General features: G+C 36.6%; 2 protein-coding genes and 1 long non-coding RNA gene across 6 annotated transcripts in view; 1 reads left to right on the top strand and 2 right to left on the bottom strand.

Moving 5' to 3' along the window:
* The window catches only part of LOC143735396 (uncharacterized), a 271,580-nt gene that overhangs the window by 178,723 nt on the left and 68,865 nt on the right, over window positions 1-23,992 (bottom strand). The window lies entirely within an intron of this gene.
* On the top strand, window positions 1,458-9,138 carry LOC143735281 (SLAM family member 5-like). Its single transcript, XM_077225409.1, has 5 exons — window positions 1,458-1,564; window positions 5,791-6,108; window positions 6,267-6,563; window positions 6,665-6,724; window positions 7,915-9,138. The coding sequence occupies exons 1-5, from the start codon at window positions 1,522-1,524 to the stop codon at window positions 8,040-8,042; spliced, it is 846 nt and encodes a 281-aa protein (XP_077081524.1). The 5' UTR covers window positions 1,458-1,521; the 3' UTR covers window positions 8,043-9,138.
* Window positions 8,727-22,018, bottom strand: LOC143735245 (uncharacterized). Of its 4 annotated transcripts, none has more exons than XM_077225352.1 (6): window positions 21,780-22,018; window positions 12,327-12,656; window positions 10,408-10,755; window positions 10,033-10,143; window positions 9,887-9,936; window positions 8,727-9,677 (listed from the first exon to the last, which is right to left on the bottom strand). In XM_077225352.1, exons 1-6 carry the CDS (start codon window positions 21,835-21,837, stop codon window positions 9,639-9,641), a joined length of 936 nt encoding a protein of 311 aa, XP_077081467.1. In that variant the 5' UTR covers window positions 21,838-22,018; the 3' UTR covers window positions 8,727-9,638. The 4 variants fall into 4 exon arrangements, with proteins under 4 accessions (XP_077081467.1, XP_077081465.1, XP_077081469.1 ...); XM_077225350.1 differs by having other exon boundaries at window positions 9,887-9,939; window positions 21,780-21,998; XM_077225354.1 differs by lacking the exon at window positions 21,780-22,018 and adding an exon at window positions 13,429-13,563.

Here is a 23,992-nt window from a genome sequence, read left to right as displayed (position 1 = left end):
CCAGTATGTAAATAATAATAATAATAAATCTAATGCAAAAGGTAAATGCCAAAACAGTGTTTTGCATGTGGATTTAATTTGTCTCAATAAACTGTGACCTTAAAATGGTTTTCAAAGCATGTCATTTAAATTCATCTTTAACTATCATGCAAAAACATATATTTTATAATAATAGCAAATTGCACAATAGTCACAGAAAGGCCTCAGAGTGTTTTTTTTTTTTTTTTTCATGCAAAGTGAAACGTATGGTAGATGATTCACTGAATAAAGAAGACACTGGAGCCGCTCAGATTGTGAGTCAAAGTGAAACCGGCAGTGGTCTGATCTATTTACAGCTGAACAGAGATGTGGTTTGAGCTGATGGCTGGACTAACAGCTTCTACGTTACAGAAAAATAGAGTATTTATAATCTATAAGTTGCTATTTTTTTCTTTGATCCATCAAAAGTTATGTGTGGAAAAACAACAAAAACTGATTTTCTGAGGAGAATGTGATACACAGTACTACACAATACTACACAAGCCCACTCTCATGTTTCTATGACATTTCTATCCAAAGATATTCATTTTGATCTATTTGAATGGAACTCTATGGAACTTGTTGCTAGGGTGTTGATACAGAGTGTCCAAGAAGAAATTTAAGACTGAATGTTTGCATGAGTCAAACTCACACTCGTGTGCTGCATATCCATCCGGGCCTTTATAATGGTAGTTTATGGGATCAGTTGCTAGGGTGCTCTAAATGGTTGTTAGGGAGTGGCTTGATAGCTTCACAATGATCCTGAGAGACTGATTGGTTGCCTGAGTGAAATGAGTCCACCCTCATGTCTCTATGATAATGTGATCCAGAGTTATGATCAATATTCCTATGCAAGTTCCCATAGTAGGAAAAACACGTGCTCACTTCCTGTTTCATGGGCCGTCCTTCACCATAGTATGTCTATGGGGAAAATTTGGGCAGTTCCTGTAACCCAGGGCTACAACTTACACCCAACTGTGAAGTCTGTTCTTACAGAGCTTGCCATTCTCTTTAAATGTGGAAACCCCACAGGTTTCTACAAAACCCTCGTTCAGAGCAATGACCCAAAGTTCATCACCATGTTAAGTGCAATTTTTTGCATGCAAACATCATCACCTGATTGCTTATAAAAGTCAAAGCACACCTCATCCATGGGTCTACGACAAACACCACTTATAAGTGTGCAAGAGAACAATAGGGATGCTTTGCTTCACAAGCACCACTAATAGAGTATAGCCAGAGGTCAGGTTAATAATCGAAAACAATATAGAACATAAATGGTACAACTTGTAAAATAAACAATACTGTCTGCCACTAATAACACATCCTGGAGAAAGAACAACACATGCAAGAGTAACTCACACATGTGGGTGGTGTTCAAATCCTGTGGTGGAGGAAACACACGCAACACAACCTTAATATCACAGTTTTACACTGTTGTGTCAGTTCAGATTCTGTCTGTCACACAAGTGTTTCTCTTACTTCAAACACAGTTATTTGAAGATGGTTCATCTGTTTATTTTGTGCTACATGTGGCATATTGCTGGTAAGTTATATTTATTTTAAGACATTAAATCTTGCTTTAGTTTTAATACAAAGCAATTGGCTGCTTTTTTAATCTGCCAGAGGATTTGTATTTTCTGTTATTCCTATATAAAAGATGCACAAGTTAAGCTGAAATAAAATAATTCTGCTCTTTTTGCATTATTTTCTCTTGTGCAACGACATTTTAGAATAAAAGTATTGCGATAATTTCAGAGTTCATGGCTTTACTCATTGTCCATCACATTAAATGATTAATGTTGAATCTGATGTGCAAATGATGACAGCTTCTGCAGGCAGTCGAAAAGTATAATCATCAAGTCAGTGTTGTTGCACAGTTCTGAAATGTTATTATTAATTAAATCATGTTAATATTGTTGTTATAGTAAAATACATTTTCCATTAGTAACGTATAACTTAGACGGCACTAAAGAGTTTTTTTGGTTGTGAAATACAAACAGACTGCAACTAGTCAGATGTATTTATGAATATCTGCAATAGACTTCAGCAGATGATTTAGCAAACTAACACAATAGCCTACTAGACGAAGGCGTCAGCTAACACGAAATTAAAGAGTTACCATAGTATAAAAATATTTTTATAATAGAGTTAATAGATAAAAACACCAACACATTCTCACCTGTGAAAGGTTATCCCATTTCTTCAGGAATTAAAATCTTGGCGGTTTCACAACCAGAAGCTGCAGATTGTTGTGCATGTCATCATTGATTCTTACTGTGCGTGACAGGCTGACTGTTCCAAGATGGCGGTTGCACCAATTAGTTTGGGAGCGGTGGAATGTGGGATCCAGTGTTTGAAATTAACTCTCGCCAAATGTGGGTATAAAATAACTGGCGGGTAACACTGTCAAAGTTCATGTAAGCCAAATCTGCGAATATTTAGCGCAAGGCTCAGTTTGTGAGTCATCATGATATTAAACAGCGTATTGCACAGAATCTGTGCATATCTGGCTTACTTGAACATACTCGTCACTACGCAACAACAGCGCGCTTGTTCATTTATATTGAAGCAAAAGGGAAGATTAAAAAGCATTTGGTTAACAGAAAAGACATTGTTATTTTCCAACATCTTAAATTTTTTTATGTTCTTTGTACTGTATTGATCTGTCCACCAAAAACACACCTTTGGTAAAAAAGGATGAGGAGGTAACACTGGTTAGAAGTTGTGAAATTTCTTCTACTGAAAGGTTATTATTTTTATCATCAGGAAAAACGTCTCTGGGTAGGATTTATGGTTCAGTGTGTTCAATCTCTTCTGCTGATACACAGAGTATTAAAACTAAATGGGAAGAAGAGTTAGCTACTGACATTGACGATGGAACATGGGAAGCCATTTGGTCTAATGCGAAAAAAATATCTGTTTGTACACGAATAAGAGAAATACAATTAAAAATCATTCATAGACTCCATATTTCCCCTAACCACAGACATTTAATTGGATTTAATTTAAAAAGACGTTTTACTTAATTGGATCAGTGATAAATCTCCATCCCTTAAAGGATGGCACAAGATCATTTTTGAGTTGATTCCCCTGGAGCGCCTTACCTATGTATTACATGGGAAAACAGGCCAGTTTCACAAAGTCTGGACTCCATATATGGACGCTTTGGAACCTTGTCTTCGCCCTATTATTTTACAAGGAACATTGTAACTTTGTAACTGTAACTTTCTGGACATTTAACCTTTTTTTTTTATGTCATTCTCTTCATCTTTTGGAAATGTTACTTTATACATGTTATACATTATATAAATGTTGTTGTTTTTTCCTTTTTATATATCTGCCTTATTATGGTATGGTCCTGTTTTATATATAAATCTGAGCTATCCTGTTTTTTTTTTTTTTTTGTTTTTTTTTTTTTTGTTGATGTCTTGTTATATTTGTATTTTAAGAAAATTCAATAAACATAATTATAAAAAAAAAAAAAAAAAAAGGATGAGGAAGAAAGAGGAGGAGATGGCTGGATGACAGGATTTTGTTTAAACAAGAAATGAATGTATGAAATCCCAAACTTTATTATGTGTATAAGTTGTGAAGTTAATCTGGAAGTGGAACCCGTTTGTTGAGTGGTGGTGTTTATTTCTTTCTTTCTTTTTTTCTTTTTTTTTGGCTAGTCGAAGCTCTGAATGGCCGGTAATTTAAAAATGTAGTAGTCAAATTTCAAACCCTAGTGGAATAAACATATCCATGCCATGCACATTAATGGCTAATATTGCCCACAACCCGTTGCGCTTTGGAGAAGGATTCAGTTCAGATCTACAAACAAGAATAAAAAGTGTTAAAAAAAAACTACAAACATGGCAGATGTGCACATCCAACTGTTAGGTAGAGAGGTTTAGATAAAGGGGTTTGAGTGATTAATAACAGAGTTAATTTATATAGACTCCTCAATCCTCAATTCAACTATATAGGGAAAACCCGTAACGCTAAAGATGGCGGTTGTATGCACATGTCCCGCCCCTCCCGCTGGAAAGCCAATCGTCTGCTTTTAACAGTCAAGCCGGGAAACATTTAAGCCTATCGTCTGGTTCCACTGACGCATGCGCACAGTTGAGGTTTGCGACAGCGGAAAAATACGTTACTGTTTGAAAAGGTGGCAGATTTTATATGCAGTGTAAATATCAGACATCCCAAGTCTCCCGGAAGTTTGGGGAGTCTACCGCAAATTGATAGCGGCTCCCTGATTCCCTCAAATTAGTTCAAATCTCCCGGAATCTAGAGCGAGCAAGAGCTCGCACATACTGTGCTTCAAACCGTGTAGCGCGTGCACGGCAGAGAGGGAGAGAACCCTTGCGCATGCGTAGTAAAAGTATAACCTGTGGGGGAAAGGCGTTTTAAACCTTATTTTGGGACAAAGTCATAAAACTTTTTCAGCGATTTTGTCATATTTTACTGCTGTTTCTATACATGCAGTTTTTATGTCCTGGTGAGCAGTGAAAGTGCAGTTCTGACTCTCTGTTCATTCATTTAGATAGGAGCCTGGTCTTGTTAGTCCGAAATAGCTGCCCGGAGGCGTTGCCAAGATGGCGGCCGAGTGGCATGACTTGCCTAAAAGGACTTTGCTAATAATCAACATTTAACCTGATAAAAAATAATTATTTAATGTTATATTTAATCTGCAACAACAGATGAAAGTGGTTTCCCAAAGTGGAAAACGTTGATCAAAAACATACATTTAAACTGACCAATCTCATTGGAAAGCACAGGATTGTTGGATATCAAAGGAAGTGAAAGATAAATGCTGCCTTCCTCTGTGTGCCAAAGCTTGTCTATTCTACTGCTACACACTCAAAAGTATGTACTTTTTCTTCACAAACGAAAGACACATTTGGAGGCCGCATGTGAAGGAGTGTTTGAATTGGGACAGTCGTCGCACGACTGTGACGCAATCGGCCTTCGAAGGATGCAGCCTCTGAATTGGGACTCAGCTATAGTGTACCTTTAATGAAGCTGATTATTTTTCTGTCATTATTGTAATCTGGACGACAGCCACCATGTTGTCAGTGTCATGTGATCTACAGTTGTGTCGCTTCGCTGTCATTCATAAATCCTCTTCTGTGGCCTTATGTCATCCAGGGACTTTTTGCCTTCTGTTTTTGGAATACTATGTATTCAAACATACTTTTTCATAATACATATTAGAGAAGTGTTTAATTTTGGACGATTTCTGGCCATCATTTCACAACCTTTTTCACACTGAAGCACCACTGCTGAAAGTACAGGAAACACTGCTTAAATTTATATTTTTTACCAGGATAATTCTAGGGTAGCAATGCTTTTTCTGAGGATGCCATTTGCCACCCGTGACTCTTGGGTACACAATGCATTCTTCACGCAAAAACACAATCCATGGTCCAGTCATTATAGATGATCTTCAGTTTTGTTGAACTTGTAGTGAGATTGTCCCTCCTCCACACAACTCTGCTCCTTCCTCTATGGTGAACGTGTGGTGACAGCCCAAAAAACACTTTTTGTTTTTAAACATCAGGACTGTCACTGTCAGCATTGACGCCTGACAGACTGATGTTGCAATAAACACTTTATTCCTATCAGATTCTTATTTGTCTCATGTTTTCCAGCAGCCTGTTCCTGCATCAGCAGAGACTCTTTTGTGTTTCTGCCTCTGTTCTTATATTCACATCTAAAGATTACAAACTACAGCTAATTTCAGGATTTATATTCAACAGAAATCTTCATCTGTTTGTTCTTCAGGTGTGTTTGGTGATTCAGTGTCAGTGATGGAGGGAGATTCTGTCACTCTAAACACTGATCTTACTGAAATCCATGAAGATAAAGACATAATGTGGAAATATGGAGCTGAAAACTCTCTAATAGCTCAAATCAGTCGAACTGATGGCATCTTCTCCACATATGATGTTCCTGATGGGACATTCAGAGACAGACTGAAACTGGATCATCAAACTGGATCTCTGATCATCACAAACACCACAACTGAACATACTGGAGTTTATAAACTAGAGATAAGGGGAGCGAAACGATCATCAAAAACATTCAGTGTTTCTGTCTATTGTGAGGAGAGATCATTTGTCCTGTCCTTCAAATATTCTTATTTAAAACTTGTATATACTGACAATTTATAATTTGAGATCACAGAAACACTAACTGTGATCACACTAAACACACTGAATGCAAAGTAGGATTGTTGCTTATATTTATTCATATTTCAGCTCGTCTGCCTGTTCCTGTCATCATCAGTAACTCTTCACACTGTTCTTCATCATCTTCATCATCATCATGTTCACTGGTGTGTTCATCAGTGTTGAATGTGAGTGATGTGACTCTCTCCTGGTACGCAGGAATGAGTGTATTGTCCAGCATCAGTGTGTGTGATCTCAGCATCAGTCTCTCTCTACCTCTGGAGGTGGAATATCAGGATAAAAACACCTACAGCTGTGTGCTGAACAATCCCATCAGCAACCAGACCACACATCTGGACATCACTCAACTCTGTCACACATGTGCAGGTACCACAGCACTGATGATATATGTGTGTATTTACTGAGCTGATCTCTGTCTTCTGTTGTAGATCAGACTGATGCGTTCTCTTCTTTCTTTATCATTACAGAACGGGACGGTCAGTCTACTTCACAACCAGACTCAACTCAACTCTGTCACACATGTGCAGGTACCACACCACTAATGATATTATTCACATTCATTCACTGAATTAATTTGTTGATTGTATTGAGATTGACAACTTAAGATGCCAGATATTATGAATGAGTTTATGTCATAATTTACTCATGCCTTTCTAAACAGGTTTTCTTCTGTGGATCACATATTTTTGCATTATTGTGCAGATATTTTTTTGGATTTATTTTATTTTTATTTCATTTTGAGCATGTTGAAAACCACAATTATGTTTTATAATTCTTCTTCTTGGTTTTTAACAGCGGCTGGCAACCATTGTAGCTAATAGATGCATTACTGCCATCTTCTGCTCCGGAGTGCGGAACAGATTTTTATATTCCATTTATCAGCCCTGTGTCCCTTGTGAAATCAAAGATAGCTTTACTATTTATTTCACTTGAACATTTTATTAAAACCTTAAAATTTAATTCTAGAATTCCCCCTTTTTTTCATTTATTCTATCATATTGTTCCTTTCTTTCTTCATGCTTGATACATTCAAGAATCACATGAGGTATTGTTTCTTCAGCATGACATTGCTCACATATTATGTGATTATGTGACATTGCTTTCCCTATTATTGTAAGTGTGCTATTTAAATTGGAATGCCCTAACATTATTATATATTGTACATAACGTCTAATGCTGTCAGTTAAACGCGTTATTAACGGCGTTAAAGGTAGGGTAGGTAATTTGTTTCTAAAACACTTTTTGCCAAATTTGTTTAAACTGTCTTTATATACCAATACATATCTAAAATGTAAGTACTCTGAAAAGGAGTTTATAAAAATAGAGTGTAGTCCTCTCAGGGCTGCAATAAACACAGCTCATTATTCCATTACACTCGTTAAGCTGTACTACACTCGTTAATGCAGTGCAATGTGGGATTGAATAAGTGCACTCAATAACGTCCACTATGGTTTCGGACACCACTAAAAATGGCTCTCTCCTTAAGGCAGGACTTAACGGATCCTGCGCAATTGCGTAAAATATTTTTAACGCTTTAAACTTTTTTAAATTTTTTTTTCTCGATGGGCAAGTGATGAAACCGGTGTTTTGACTGAACACTGTGTAACACCCGTAAAACCGACTACCGTAGCAGGCCTACCTCCAACAGATCATTTTGATAATATTTACTTGCATTTCTTCTTATGTTTTATGATTGCTCATTTGTTTTGTTTTTCAGAAGTCCAAGCCCCCTGTTGTGATTCAGTTGAAGCTGTGCTGCGATTGGTCGTCACTGCGCTGATGGGCGTGGCTTCTGCGGCTGCTGTTGTTCTTCTGGTCAATGACGTCAGAGCAGCAAGAGGATGACAAGAGAAAACAGAACTCGTCATAAATATTGTGCAATATATTGGAGTTTTAGTCAGTAAAGAAAAAAAATGTGTGGTCTAATTGTTTAGTGATGTGAAACAAAGCTTTGTTTACCAATGCTCTCTGAATTGGGTCGTAAAAGTTATTCAGGTTCTTTACCTGAATCTGGTGTATTGGGCCATCTGGTGGCCAAAACGATTAATATTCTTGAATATTTCATTTTATTCTTTAATGCCTTCCGTTTTACATTCCTTTGTTAGTCACATTTTTTCAGTTATTCTTAACTTATGTTGCCTTTTTCAGTTTGTTTTACATACAGCAACCCCGCAAATGTAAAAATATGTGTGATACCAATAAATCACGGTTTAATTTTACTGAAAACTGAATATTACCCACCAAACTGCTTTACATCTATAAATCATGCCTTGTATTAAATGTACATCTGGTTTATAAGATGCAAATGACAATATAAGTACTTTTATCAAATATCTGTTTAATAAGCCTACTTACAATAGGTGAAATATCCTTGCAGTAACGTTCCTCACACAAATAATGAGAGGACATTTAGACTAAAACCCTAGAAAATAAGTGTCACAGTTAACATTATCTGTTTCCAGTGTAAGGTTGATAATACAGTTAAAAACCCAGAAACAGATATGATGAATGAAGACCAGGAGTCAAGAGTTAATTGAAGAAAAATTTTACTGAAGATAGTTTGCAGTTTCATCAGCAGAAGGCAGCTTCAAGACTCAAATACAGACATTAAAGAATACATGAAAAGAACATTTCACAGACATTTGCTTTACTGTATTGTATTTTTCTGATTGGTCAGTTTGTCTCACATTTGGGTTTTAGTCACATGGTCAGGGAAAGGATAAAAGAAGATTGTAACTGTTGCTCTGGCTCTCTTTCTTGGGGCTCTCTCTCTCTTTACCTCCTCTTTTTTCTTTCTCTCTCTCTCTCTCTCTGGTAACATTTTACATATATGCTGGGTACAATAAATGATATAAGTTATTATCATCTCATACATCCATTTTGTAACTACTTTAAGTGTAACCATAAACATATTTTGTCATTAAACCTTTTCAATTACAAATAATGTGCTAACTAGTTTTGATTTGGTATTGACTTTGAAGTGCTACCTATTGCAATACAATATTGTCACTCTATAACGCTCTCCCGCATATTAAGCTATTGTAACTGTGCTTATTTCCGTCGTTGGTATAATTGGCAGTGGGTGGAATAGACAAGAAATGTAGTTTTCTACCATCTTGCTGACAACGTTTCTTTAGTCATTCGGCAGTCTTGTAGTCTGAACCTCTGCAGGAAATCCACCCTTACACTTTTATAACGAAGTAAAGTCATACAACTCATGTGATATTTAGAAGGAACACTATTGATTATTCCTTGATTATAATCACTCATTCGATATACATTGAAACACCAGAGGATTCCAGAATCCACCTCTTCACCTGTAACAGGTAGTAAGTGCTTTATCATTAACAAGAAGGCTGCAAAACATTTCATCATGTTTCCGCTCAGTTTCCTATTATTTAATGGGAATAATGTTGTGGAAGCTGTTACGATCCTCTCATATCACGTGACATCTATCTTTGTCTGTAAGAAAATCTCCATCTGGAAGAAAACAATGAATCACAGAAGGTTAATGAGCAAAAGGAATGTGCACATCTGTCATCAATTAGTGAATTAGACTGTATTAGTATTGAATTAGACTTTTTGAAATGTTTAGTTCTTAATGGGATGATTTAGTCAGTGCAGGTGAAATCAAATACAGATCTGAATGTGATGTAACAATGACAAACTACAGTAGTTCAGTATCTTACCTCTTTGTTGGGACTTTCTACAGAAGCTCTCAGTTGTTTTTCCTCCACGCCTGCTTTGAAAAAACAATCACACACGTAATGAAACAACAATTTTGCACAATTAAGATGATGTTTCCCTCTCAATAGTATCTGTATGTGATGCTTACCCTTTCTAGAGCTCCTGTGGCGATAGTAAATCACACCAACAGCTGAAGCTACAGACACCAGCAGAACAGGAACACATATTCCTGCTACAGCACCTGAAGACAGACCTGAACCTGGATCAGCGAAAGAGAAAAAGACATTAGTGTGAGTGAATCTGTCAGATTGATCTATAACTAACACAATGACAGTCTGAGAGAGTCAATCTAAATCTGATTCTGTTTAAAGGTGAACACTTGTTTCATAAAGTGATGTCATTAGTACCGTTTCATCAGTGAGAAGGGACTAAAATAAAGAGATGTAACTATACCATCTTTCTTTATATTTTAATGTAAGGGTGTTTTCTCTGCCAAATTCCTAAATGATTAAATAACACTCACCAATGACAGTAACGTCAAAGCTCTTTACACTGCTGATGCTGCGGCGACGACGACGGCTGCTTCTGCTGATCTGTAGTGTATATTCTCCAGAGTCTTCAGTTGTGGTGTGTGTGATGGTCAGAGATCCAGTCTGATGATCCAGCTTCAGTCTGTCTCTGAATCTCTCTTTACACTGATCATCTTTACAGATCTTACTCTGATCTCCAGTGATTTCAGCGATGAGAATGTCATTAAAATGCCACATCATGACATCATTTGGGTTTCTTTTGACATCTAAATCTGAAGAAACAGATTCTCCTTCCTTCACTGTCATTCTCTTCACTTCATCTCGTTCAACAGCAGAAACACCTGAAACACAAACCAATCTGAGGGTCAGTGCCGTGAATCATTTCAGCATTAAAGACTTTAAAAATCATTTCAGCTCAAAACTCACTTTCAGTCAGCAGCGGGTCTTTGAAATAACATCTGTTTGTGATCCAATATGAATTCTGATCACAGTTTAAGGCCGAAATATATTATTTATATGTGATGCAAAAGACTACACATTACCATAGTAAACATACTAAATAACAGACACCGCTTGATGAAATCAAACAAATCATTTATCACAATAGTGTATTTATTTGGTTACATATTTTATCTATCAATACCAAACTGCCTGATATCCATCTTTATCTCTGCTTATAAATGGTTAGTTACAGTCCTTGATTTTGATTGGTCAATAGCTGTGTTTGATTCACGATAAAACACGCCTATGACCGCTTCACTCTATGGTTCTATGTATCACTCCGCTTCGCATTGTGCCAAAACAACGACCTTCAGACGCGACTTATTCACGATACAGCACAGCCTCGCATACCTTATTGCTTACATATGTCACATCATAACTCTGGTTTTTCATGGAGCTCTCTCTATATCTCTGACTTAAATGATAACACTATATTGGAACTGGAGAGAGCGCTCAAAGATCATCAGATTACATCACTTGGTGGAAAAATTGTAAACATAATGCTTTCTAAAGAAAATGTGATGTAAACATATGAGAATTTATATAAATTTAAATGTGCATGGTTTCTGGACTAAAGTTCCAGTGTTGTTTGGTGCGTTCCTGTGATTAAAAAATAAACAGTTACAAATGAGACTGAATAAGTATGTGTGTCCTTTTCTTTCTGTTTATTAACGGTAAATACCACTTTATTACTGTATGATTAATGAGTAATCCTGACACAAATTATATATTATCAATTTATCACTTTGTGTGTTAGTTAGCTCTTCAAGTGCTGTTACTACAGGTAATAACTCTAAACTCACTGTAGAAGATTGCCCAATCTCCCCATATGCAGGTGTGGAATTTGAGAATCATTTTTGAAGTAGCTTTTTCCCATCTTGGGTATATTGACCATATAAGATAATTTCTCTCTATGTATGATGCAAAAATGCTTATTCAAGCCTTTATTACATCTAGTTGATTACTGTTATTCACTTTTTGCAGGTCTACCGGCAAATTCAAATAATAATATATATAGTATTCATCTTGAGTTTATACATCTTCGTGTCAGCACATTACCCTGAGCATTTTAACTAAACTGGCTGCCAGTTTGTAAACTCTCTTCATATATGACACTGAAATTTTCCATTTGCGTCTAAATTATAATTTTCTTATTTATTTTTTTACTATGGACTCCTGGTTAACTAGGAACCCAATGAGTATAATGAGGAAGTGAAGTGGTAGAAAGAGGGGGATGGGAACAGAACAGAGAGGGATAAAACTCAGAGTGATGCCCATAAGGATATTGATCTGCTAAAACTATCAGCTTGCCAGTGGATAGACAGTTTAGATTTAATTTCAACTGTTCTGGTGTGATATTATGTGATTAAACACATAAAACCTTTATTTAAACATTTGTTAATTGCCTCACCTTTGACAGAAACGCTGTAGATCGTTTCACTGTCGATGTTGCCTCTGGTGATCAGTAGATTATATTCTCCAGAGTCTGTGTCTGTGATGTTTGTGATGGTCAGAGATCCAGTCTGATGATCCAGCTTCAGTCTGTCTCTGAATCTCTCAGTGTCATTATTACACCGAACATCTGTACAGGTTTTACTCTGATCTCTATTGATCTGAGCGATGAGAGTGTCATTATAATACCATTTAATTCTGTCTTGTTGTTGTTTTTTAGCATTAGTGTGTAGAGTAACTGAATCTCCCTCCATCACAGACACTTCAACTGAATCAGCAGAAGATGCACCTGAAAAAAAAAAAAGAAAGAAAAAAAAAGTTAATCTTTTCACTTTAGATCAAAGATTCAGGAGCCAAAAATGCCTGGATTCAGAATATAATTCATGACACATGCAAAGATACAGCATAAGATTTGCACATTCTCTCATCAATCAAACCTGAGTCTCAAGGAAGTTAATCAACAACATAGAACCACACATCCAGATTAATATTTCACCCGCTTTCTCTATACATATATGTATGCTTTTGCATTCATACAACCAAGTATTTTCATTATCTCATAATGAATACCCATTTTGGATATTTGGGTACAACTAGGGATGCACTTGGCCCGAAAAACTAAACCGAAAATAACTTATTTTTCATTTTATTTCTTATTTAAATTAGATTCATGTCGGCACATTATTTGAGCAGACTCCAGTGAGCAGTAACCTACATGAGTGCAGTTCGTTTGGGCCGTGAGCGAATGAGCAGAAAAAGCGGACACACGGAGCTAACACTGAGCAGGGCAAAGTGTTTCGCTTCATCCTGCCTTGACAGATTTAGCTAACGTTACCTCCTCCAGTTAAAATTGTAGGAAGTATAATCCGACAAGGCTAATGATCAATTTGCGCTTCCAGCATCATGTCCATGTGGTTTGAAGCTTTATTAACATCCAAACCTATACCCCTACACTAAACCTACAATGCAAAAGTATTTATAATAAACATTAAAAATGGATGCCCTGTGGGGACAATCTGACGTGTAGGGTAAAATGTCAAGACACATGTGTACAGACTTACCTGCTCGACCACAGAGTTTCAAAAAAATAATTCTCAAGAGTGAAACCTAAGTGCTAAAAGCGGAGGAATTTCGTTTTTTTTTGGTAACGTTAGCCTATTTTGCGTCAACGGAAGACCAATAATCACGTGATTCGCATAGAGTTCAGATTGTTCCCGGAAGTTTTAGAGAGAACTGTTTTTTTTTTTTTGGTTATTTGTAATCAATAAATGCATCGATTTACAATATTTATATAATACACCGACATGTGAATGTAGTAGCCAATGTGTTTGTAGTTACAGCAATGTGTTTTTTTAAAAGATACAAATCTGCTATTTGAAGATTTAGTGTCGTCAGCCAGCGTTGCTTTATTTCTGGCTAACGTAACCTTAGTAAAAGACCGTGTTGTAGATGTTTAGAAGTATTTTTTTATGTTCTTAAACGTATGTTGGTTAAGGGCAATCACGTCATGTTCACTGTTTCACAAAGGACCTGCAGATGATAGGTGACTGTCTTATTAAATCAGGGCTCTCAAGTGTCACGCATTGAGCGTGACAGTCACTCATTTCGGTCTTTTGTCACGCTCTCCCGCCACACATTGTATTTCTCACGCTGAAAAACTATTTGTAATATATTTAATATGCCGCAGCGCCCAAAACTCTGGCCGCGCCGCTCTCACTGTGGTGTGGATCCGGCAGGAATCAAGCGCGTCTCCTCTGGTGTTGTTCGTCGAGCTACACAATAGCCAATCAGAAAATAGCACTATTGTATCTGGGTAAGATTTAGAGATTTAACGCAACAACCAATGACAAAAATGTATCCAACAACAAAGAAATGGAGAAATTGAGTATTACATGATATGTGAAAAACTGCAAGGTTAAGAGCATATACTTTGCATTGTTGTAGTATCAACAGGTATTAGTACATTTAGCATTTACATTACTGTTAATCAGTCATCACTTGATTACACATTGTATTACCTTGTTATGATATATAGTGAGTGAACCATACAATGTGCCATACATAATGTGCACATGAAGAGACAGTGCAGCATATGACAGTAACAGCTGAGAAGATTTGAGTCTGTGGTGACCAGGTCCACCTCACACACACTTCCTTCTCCCATTCTCTCTCTTTACTACTACCACACACACACACACACACACACACACACACACACACACACACACACACACACACACACACACACACACACACACACACAACATCATTTCTCATCAAGATATGCACAAGTCACAAAAATAAAATCAATCTTGTGGAAAGGTTGCTTGGTAGCTAAAAGTAGGCCTAGCAAGTCTTATATTTCTGTAATTCACACAGATCAAATACAAATATGCTGACTGAATATATTGCTAGTTTATTTTAAGTAGCCAGCTAGCAGTTCTCTTGCAGTTTGCTGATAATCCGGTGTCTGAAGTAAAACATGCTCAAAACATCTCCTGAGAAAAATCACATGGTCAACCTAGTCTTGGTTATTTAATTTTGATTTAGTCTTATTTTCCTTACCTTGTCATTCAAGGCCAGGGCACTTTTTGTACATCTCTGGAACTAATATTAGCCTATAATATTAGTTTTTTTATTTCATCACTGTTGATTATGAAGTGAACAGCATGAAAGCGAAATATGTCGGGGGAGACAAGGAGTGGTTCAGACATGATTTTGACCACTCCATTGAGATTTATTTTGTAGAAAGCATTTCTTTAATTTGAATTTCGTTTTGTATAAATTGTATCTTAATTTTAATCAATGTTTCATCATCCAATTGCCTGGACTTAATAAATAAGAAGCAAACCTAGTTGGGTGTGGGATGGATTGAAGTGAGTAACAAATTAACCCATGGCCATGCTCTGAGGCCTTTGATAAGGCTAAAACAATAGCCCATATCTTTCTTGAATATGTTTTAATTGCAGTAGGCCTATTATGATGTTTGTGGCTTTAAAACAATAGGCTATGCTATATTGTAAGTGGTATAAATAAACTGATGTGACAGGAGTGCTGAATCGCAGAGCTGGTGCAAACACCCAAATATGATCAGATCAAACACATTGTTACTATTTTTTTCTCCGCTGTCATATTTGTTGATTTGTTGTGTGTTTTGCTATTGAGAGAAAAGCGCAGCACATTCATCTTGGCGCTCTCAGCAGGGTGTCAGTTAACAAAGGTATTTAAAAGTTGTTGTTTTTTTACCTCAGAGCAAAATATAAACACGAACTTAGCAGCGTGATGGAGAGAGACACATGCAAAGAGAACTGTTCAATTTTATATAAGAAAAGATACTGATTTTAGTTGGTCTAAATTAAAGGTTATTCGCTTATATCCCTTCCAGACAGTGCAGTGTGTGTGTGTGTTTGTATGTGCTTCATAACTGTGCAGCCCATGGGGGCGCGTCGTAGCCTCCCCGTAGTAAATTATGACACCGCAAAGCTGTATACCACAAACACAACATTTATTATTTTTTATTTTATTTCAAATAGGCCTACAAAAGTGGTTACTATTTATTTTTGTAGAATTGCAATTCTCTTTAGCGACACAGCGCCAAAACGGTACTGAGAAAATGGACGTAATTTGAAATCTGAAACTTTGTTTCATATCAATAGTAACAAAACACAAAAATTATTGCGATTTATTGGATGGGATGCGCCCTACAATGTTCTATTTATTCATCAACTGAAAACAGGATGACTAGCCTAATCGATTCTTGGGATTTAAGAATAGATATTGATTCGTAAAAATGAGAATAGTTTAAAATCGAGAAATCAATATTTTTTACCCAGCCCTACATTGTAGGCTACTCTGCTTCTGACATTCGCTCTGCTCGGCGCCCCTGCGGATTGAAAAACGCACTGAATCCATGCAGACTCATAAGGAGAGGAGCCGAAGCTTGACGCAGCTTGCCGCCGTTTCATACCAGTTTTAAAGGGGGCTGAAGCGATCACAAATTAGTGTAGCAGTCTACACTGTAGGCCTACCGATTACGGAGTTTATAATAATAAACTTCTCTCTCTCAATGGCTCTGATGTTTTAGGCCAAAAACCGAAAATGCCACTGTCGGCCGATTACTTACGGCGCCAAAATACATCCCTATATGGTGCATCTCTATATGGTACAATGGGACTACACACTGGAGTAAAGTTGGCAATATATTATTCACAGATTCTAACTTCCCAAATCAATACATTGTGAGCTAAACGTTGTTAACACACACGACACCTCTTTCCAATCGTAGTAGCGTATGTAGCCTACTAGGTCTATTCATAATTTCCCTCAAAATAAGCATTCCTCCGCACTCGACAAAATACATTTATCTCTATGAGCAGGTGGCTCCAAGTAGGGCTCGCTGCATCCATGCGGTGGCCATCCAACCCCACCCACATCCAAGTGTGATGTCAGACGCCACTCCCATGTCCAATAGGTAGGGTATGTTTTAGGTGGGTTTCAGTATAGGTTCTAGATTAAAAGGGTTTTTTAGGCGTTAGGTTACAGTGATGGGTAGGTTTAGGGATCAGTGTGTGGTGTAGGCAATCAGTACTGTGATTGACATGAATATGGACATGGGTAGGTTTAGGGATCAGTGTTTGGTGTAGGATATCAGTACTATGATTGACATGACCTATGGACATGGGTGTGGCTTCTGACATCACACTTGGATGTCCACCGCAGGCTGCAGCGAGATGCTTCTTGGTGGCTGAGAGACCAGTCTGAAGGGACTGTCTATAAAGTGCAAAACCTGAAATGCGTTACTTTAAAAGAAAAAAAAAAGACAATAACTTCAATGTTACAGTGTAATGCCATAAAATTCAGTTCAGGCATCACTGCTCTTTTAACGGTTATAGACTACACCAGTTAGTTTTGTAAAATGTGCTTTTGCATATATTTTAAAAAAAATTATTTAATTACATTTATATATATAAACTTAAGTGCTTTATAAACGTAACTGTTATACAATGCCATAATGGCAGTAGTGTGTCACAGTGAAGTTAACACTCAAAAATTATGCAAAAGCAAAATTTTTTCAAACAAGTGCTATAGTAACCAGCAGGAGAGCAGTGATGTCTGAACTGAATTTGATAGCATTTCACTGTATAACATTAAAGTTATTGACTAATTTTGTGGTAACATTTTTCGGGTTTTGCACTTTGCAGATGGTATTATTATTATTATTATTATTCATAGCCTCCCTGAAATGACAATACAGAAAGAAATATAATAAAACAAACCTATTAGTGTTGCCATCATGTTGTGAACATAACCAACCAACGCAATGTACAGATATTTTACCCAAAGTCGGTAAACACAGCTACCAGCAAGGATTTCACCTCACATAGCCTACTGGATATGAACCTCAAGATCTGCCCACAATGATGTCAAATATTTCCAACAAACATGCGCCGATCCCGTGGATGCTCGAGCTCCACCCACGGAAATGGTCGAGCAATACGGAAAAACACGATATTCACCATGCATTAATTTTAACCAAAGAAAAACAAAACAAAAAAACATTTGCAACTTTCAGAGACGACTTTCTTCTCACGTTAATAGTTAAGGTGGTTTCTATGGCGTTATTATAATGACAAATGTCGAGAGTGCATCAAATGCTCGAGCAGGAATCTCTCCTCTCACAGGATTCCCTTCTCGCCCAAAACTGGACGCGCACTCCGCGCGCTCTCTCTCTCTCTCTCTCTCTCTCTCTCTCGTCTCGCTCAGAAATGACATGCGGGTGCTCAAACTTTGTCCTCCTGCATGTGCACTCGTGAATCTAGAATTATCTTCTCTCCAAGATTTAATGATGCCAGAAGCGCAACATTAGTGTGGGCAGAAACATCAATAGGCGCGTATGGCAATTTTGCCAACGAATGTAGGCTAAATCTAATTAAAAAATGAGGCTAAGTCAATTTATAAAGCTCGTTTTGAGCAAACATAGGTCGTTGTTGCCTATGTTACTGTGATTGGAAAGAGGTGTCATTTGTGTTTTAACAACGTTTAGTTCACAAGTTGTTCCGGGAAGTTAGAATATGTGAATATGTTGCAAACTTCACCAAACTCTGAAAGTTAAAGGTGCATTTATTTTTATTCTCCTCTGAACCACTAGACACAACTTAAACTTATTGCAGCACTTTCCTTATGAAAGAAAATTAATAACAAATGTTTTTGAAATAAAAAGCTTGTTGAATTGAACTACTTGCAAAAATATGCATTGCAATAACCATTCTTGCATTTTAATGCATTGTATTTTTAGGGCTTGCATTTGTATGGGCTAAAATTCAACATGGTTGTATATTTCAGCTGTGAATGACCTATTTCAATACAAAATATTTTGCACACATAATTATTAAAAATGCAATACTCCATATTCACCTTTCAGACTTCACTTCCAAAATATTCCTTCCGTTTAAAAATACAACCTCTAATATTTAACAGGCAATTTTCGGTCCACTTTATTTTGCTTTCACAAATTCAGTGGTTCAAATTCGACAGAAAATTTAACATTTCACATCCGGGGACTGCAGGAATAGCAGTAGATTGATAGATAGACTGATTGATAATCTCCTCATTGATAATCAGCTGCTAGTCATCTTCAGCTAGTTTAATAGTCTTATAGGTTGTATTTTTTAAACAGAATTAATATTTTATAAATTAAGTCTGAAGGTGAATATGGATTATTTAATTTTTAATAATGAAAATTTGTGTTGAATTAAAACGTTCACAACTTAAATATACAACAATGTTGAATTTCAGCCCATAAAAAATGCAAGCCCTAAAAATACAAGCACAGTTAATGCAAAGCATATTTTTTTCTACAAGCTTTTTTTTTGTTTCAAATACATTTGTCATTAATTTCCTTCCATATTTCCAAAACATCCATGTCTCACTATTTATAGATATCTGGCTGATCTGTGACAGCACTTCAAAACTGATTTGGCACATATAGGCTAATATTTATTTAAAAAAAAAAGTTAGACCTTTAGGTTAATGATGTGAATGAGAAACAAAATTTACAGAATATATTTTGAGACAAAGGTCTTCAGTTTTCTTCAAGTTAATTAAATCAGCATTTTTTTTTCAATATAGGAAGAATATGTAAATGTATGGTATTTGAGGTAAAAGGCGCGCCTGCTGTTGGGGCGAAAAGCACAATAATTAACATATGAACTGGGCGTGGTTTGCTGATAAAGTTGAATCTTCTTAGAGTAGATAAAGTAAGAGTTTATAGAATAGCTGCTATGGTGTTTTGGCCAGTTTCAAGGGTGTTGCTATGCAGCTGATATGGTGTTTGGGCCAGTTTCAAGGGTGTTGCTATGCAGCTGATATGGTGTTTTGGCCAGTTTCACAGGTGTTGCTATGCAGCAGATATGGTGTTTTGGCCAGTTTCACAGGTGTTGCTATGCAGCTGATATGATGTTTTGGCCAGTTTCAAGGGTGTTGCTATGCAGCTGATATGGTGTTTTGGCCAGTTTCAAGGGTGTTGCTATGCAGCTGATATGGTGTTTTGGCCAGTTTCAAGGGTGTTATTATGCAGCTGCTATGGCGATTTGGCCAGTAGTGCCTAATGGTTTGCCAGCTGGCATACCTTTGAATAATATAATTAAAAACCTAACAACAATTAGTTTAATGGCAATTTTTTTTCTTTGCATGAAAACACTTCATTAGGTATACTTAACTAAGAACTTTTCGGGAAACACATAGGCCTATTAACGATAAGGTACAACTTAAAGGATTAGTTCACCTCAAAATGAAAATTTCCTAATAATTTACTCACCCCAATGCCATCCAAGATATCCATGTCTTTCTTTCCTCAGTGGAAGAGAAATTAAGTTTTTTTTGAGGAAAACGTTTCTGGATTTTTCTTCGAATAATGGACTTCAATGACAACCAACATTTTTAAGTCCAAATCAATGTAGTTTCAAAGGTCTTTGAAGTGCTTCAGCGGACTGTGCACAATCGCAGCTGATGATGAGGGCCTTATCTCGCGAAACAATAGGTAATTTTCAAAAAAAAAAAAAAAAATATATATATATATATATATACTTTTCGCGATGTCGCTGGCGCCAGCGGAAGTACCACCCCACTCGACTGTGCGAAGGAGCATAGTTCAAATTGTATTGGTCGCTTTGTAAACAGTGGGGCGGTACTTCCGCTGGCGCCCGCGTCATCGACAGTGACCTTTCAACGTGATGACGTAGTTCCCGGCGCGTTGCAGTTCAGCTCAATCCGAACAATTGTATTTAAAAAATATATATATATATATAATTTTTTTTTTTAAATGACCTATCGTTTTGCTAGATAAGACCCTCATCATCAGCTGCGATTGTGCACAGTTCGCTGAAGCACTTCAAAAACCTTTGAAACTACATTGATTTGGACTTAAAAATGTTGGTTGTCATTGAAGTCCATTATTCGAAGAAAAATCCAGAAATGCTTTCCTCAAAAAAAACTTAATTTCTCTTCCACTGAGGAAAGAAAGACATGGATATCTTGGATGGCATTGAGGTGAGTAAATTATTTGGAAATTTTCATTTTGAGGTGAACTAATCCTTTAAGGTATAACTTAAAACCTTGTAGCGTTAAGAGGTTTTTGGGAAATCCATCCCTGGTTAGATTCAGTCAATAATGAAACCATCATATTTAAAAATATGGTATTATTTTTTTTATAATAAATTATCATAAATTATAAAATGTAAAGCCATTTTTTATTATTATGACCTGTAAAGCCGTATTAATTGTCATCTTCCTCAAGCAGTGCAAAAGAACTTTCATAATCTTTACTTTTTAAGATCGTCTATTTTTTCTGTATTTTTAAAATGAACATTTCAATAATAGTGGTTATTACACAAAAAAATATTATTTTATTGATTTAAAAAATAGTACAAACTTGGCTAAAGTGATTGTTTTGAACTAGTATAAATGTATTTATATTATAAAATATTATTCAAAACTTTATTACTTTTTATTTACTTTAAAGTAGTCATTTTAGGCTACCCCAGAATGTTGGGTAAAGGCCACCCCATCACCACCTCAATATATTTTACCTGTATGATTTTCAAACAAAAAAAACTTTTATAAACATTCCATTTCAATTTATTTTAAACAGCAATAATTCAGAAATAGACTAGTTTGAGTGACTAAACTGGTACAAAATGAAACTGCGTCACGTTCATCCTTCGTTATGTTGACCCAAATAAATAGTGTATCTAATTAATGTTTTATCATACACGGACACAACATATACTGTACAATGCGAGCGTGATAAAAACAAAAAAACATTTATATCGAGTATAAAGCAAAGCCGGACAAAACAAATTTAAACTGCGTCACGTTCTTTGTTTGTTTACGTTAGACCAGAAGAGAGAATTACCTTGATCGTGCAATAATGCACATACTGAGACCAAAACAAAGAGAAGCCTCATTTTCATCACTTTTCGAGAAGCTTCATTTGTATCACTTCTCGATGAGCCTCATTTTCACCACTTCCGTCCGAAAAATTAATGCAGATTCTGTTCAATCGCTCATCGCACTTCCCCAATAATGGCTACTATTAGGGTAGTGATTTGAACCGAGGCGTCGGAGCTTGTGTTGAGAAATATTGGGCGTGCCAGATGAAGCAGCGATTCGAGGCTTGTGTTGTTAACGTGAAATCACGTGACTAATGACAAACGAGGCCTCGGTTTGTGTGGATACGTCATCGGTTCGGTCTGAGTTTCGATTCCGGATAAAGGGGGTTCGAAACTCGCGCCACCTTGTGGCTGTTGTCAGGAGTAGTAGAATCAGGTGTAGTAGTGTCAGAGAGTCAGAGAACTCTCATTGTCATTGTCATTATTGAGTCATATATGTGTTAGGGCTGTTGGCTGTACATTATATCAACTTAGAATAGTTATAGTATATTGTTATTATTAATTATAGTAGCTATATTATAGTCTTCTTATATTAATTAGAAAAGATTATTTGGATTATTTGGATTGATTTTTGGATCTGGGGCCCGTTTTTCGTACGTCGCTATCTCAGTTAGCTGGATTTGATTGTTGGCGATTTGGCATGATCTTGGATTGTTTGGTTCTTCGACGCTCATCCTGGGGCCCGTTTCAATAGGCTAAGGAGGTTCAACCAACTCTGAGTTAAAACTTGAACTCTGAGTTGACTTACCCTGAGATGGGAAACTCTGAGTTTTCGGTTTCAGAACAGCTGAAATGAGTAAGTTCAATCAACTCTAAGTTGACTGACTCTGAGTTAAGCATGTGCACCACAACTATAAAAAGCCATTATCAATGGAGCGCAGATATTATGAGTCACTATGGTAACAGCGCCAGACAAAAAGAGGTCTGCATATTTCTCACCAGCAGTACGCAAACATTTTTTTTAAGCAACAGGGCAGCAGCGGCGATTGAGAGAGTTAGCTTGGGAGAAAATAGTTGCTTGAGTCAATGCGTAAGTTTACATTTTAATTACTGTTATACAGTGTTGGGTGTAATTACCAAGTAATCTAAAAACTGTAATTTAATTAAAGGGATTACTCTTAATTCTCCTGTAATATAAAGTAAAATATGATGTCATTGCATTAAATACTGCAGACTATAGGACAATTCTAAACAATAGTGGATTTAACACAACATTTTTAAAAGGTATATTTTTAATGTAACCTTCTCTCTCTACACACTTTGGTCAATTCAAGAATAATTCATGCAATTGTATTGTTAATTTGAAAGCATTAAAAGTGCAGTTTATTGCCTCTTTTTGTATTGTTCAAGTGGTTGAGGTTGATATGGGATTTATGAAGTAATTAGTAATAAGTAGACCAATACTTTCTAGAGATAGTAATTATTACATTAATCTAATTACACTGTTGAAGATGTCATTTGTAGTTAGTAATTAATAACTATTTTAGAGTAACTTACCCAACTGTTATAATATCAGAGGTGAAACTGGAAGAACAGTATGTTATTCAACCTAATTTTAATTTTCATGTAGGTGCAATCCTGCAGGCATTAAAAGAACATGGCAGCAGCTGAAAATGAAATATAAAAACATAATTCAATCAGGTAAGGCTTGAGCATATCATGGGTGTATACCTGACTTTACAAACATTTGACATATTAAATAACTAAATAGCATCCGGTGTCTAGCAGTGCAGCAGTATTTTTGACATAGGTCTAATTAACACAATTAAATGTTCATTCTCATTTGACTTCTACTCAGCCAACAGAAAGAAGGAAGAGGCTCGCAAAGATGGAGATGGAGAGGAGATGGAGATGCAGAGGAGATGGAGATGCAGAGGAGATGGAGATGGAGATGGAGATGCAGAGGAGATGGAGATGGAGATGGAGATGGAGATGCAGAGGAGATGGAGATGCAGAGGAGATGGAGATGCAGAGGAGATGGAGATGGAGATGCAGAGGAGATGGAGATGCAGAGGAGATGGAGATGCAGAGGAGATGGAGATGCAGAGGAGATGGAGATGCAGAGGAGATGGAGATGCAGAGGAGTTGGAGATGGAGATGCAGAGGAGATGGAGATGCAGACGAGATAGAGATGCAGAGGAGATGGAGATGCAGAGGAGATGGAGATGGAGATGCA

Source organism: Siphateles boraxobius, unplaced genomic scaffold (genome assembly GCF_051911475.1).
Source record: "Siphateles boraxobius isolate OS27281-9 unplaced genomic scaffold, OSU_SipBor_1 13, whole genome shotgun sequence".
In the NCBI taxonomy this organism is placed as follows: domain Eukaryota; kingdom Metazoa; phylum Chordata; class Actinopteri; order Cypriniformes; family Leuciscidae; genus Siphateles; species Siphateles boraxobius.
This window is presented reverse-complemented; position numbering and strand designations above follow the sequence as displayed.

Coding starts and splice junctions, on each gene's coding strand:
- LOC143735281 (XM_077225409.1), top strand. CDS start 1,522: ATGGTTCATCTGTTTATTTTGTGCTACATGTGGCATATTGCTG. Junction 1,565..5,790: donor CTACATGTGGCATATTGCTG/GTAAGTTATATT, acceptor TTTGTTCTTCAG/GTGTGTTTGGTGATTCAGTG. Junction 6,564..6,664: donor ACTCTGTCACACATGTGCAG/GTACCACAGCAC, acceptor TTATCATTACAG/AACGGGACGGTCAGTCTACT.
- LOC143735245 (XM_077225350.1), bottom strand. CDS start 21,837: ATGAAAATGAGGCTTCTCTTTGTTTTGGTCTCAGTATGTGCATTATTG. Junction 12,657..21,779: donor TGCATTATTGCACGATCAAG/GTAATTCTCTCT, acceptor TTTTTTTTTCAG/GTGCATCTTCTGCTGATTCA. Junction 10,756..12,326: donor CTACAGCGTTTCTGTCAAAG/GTGAGGCAATTA, acceptor TTTGTGTTTCAG/GTGTTTCTGCTGTTGAACGA.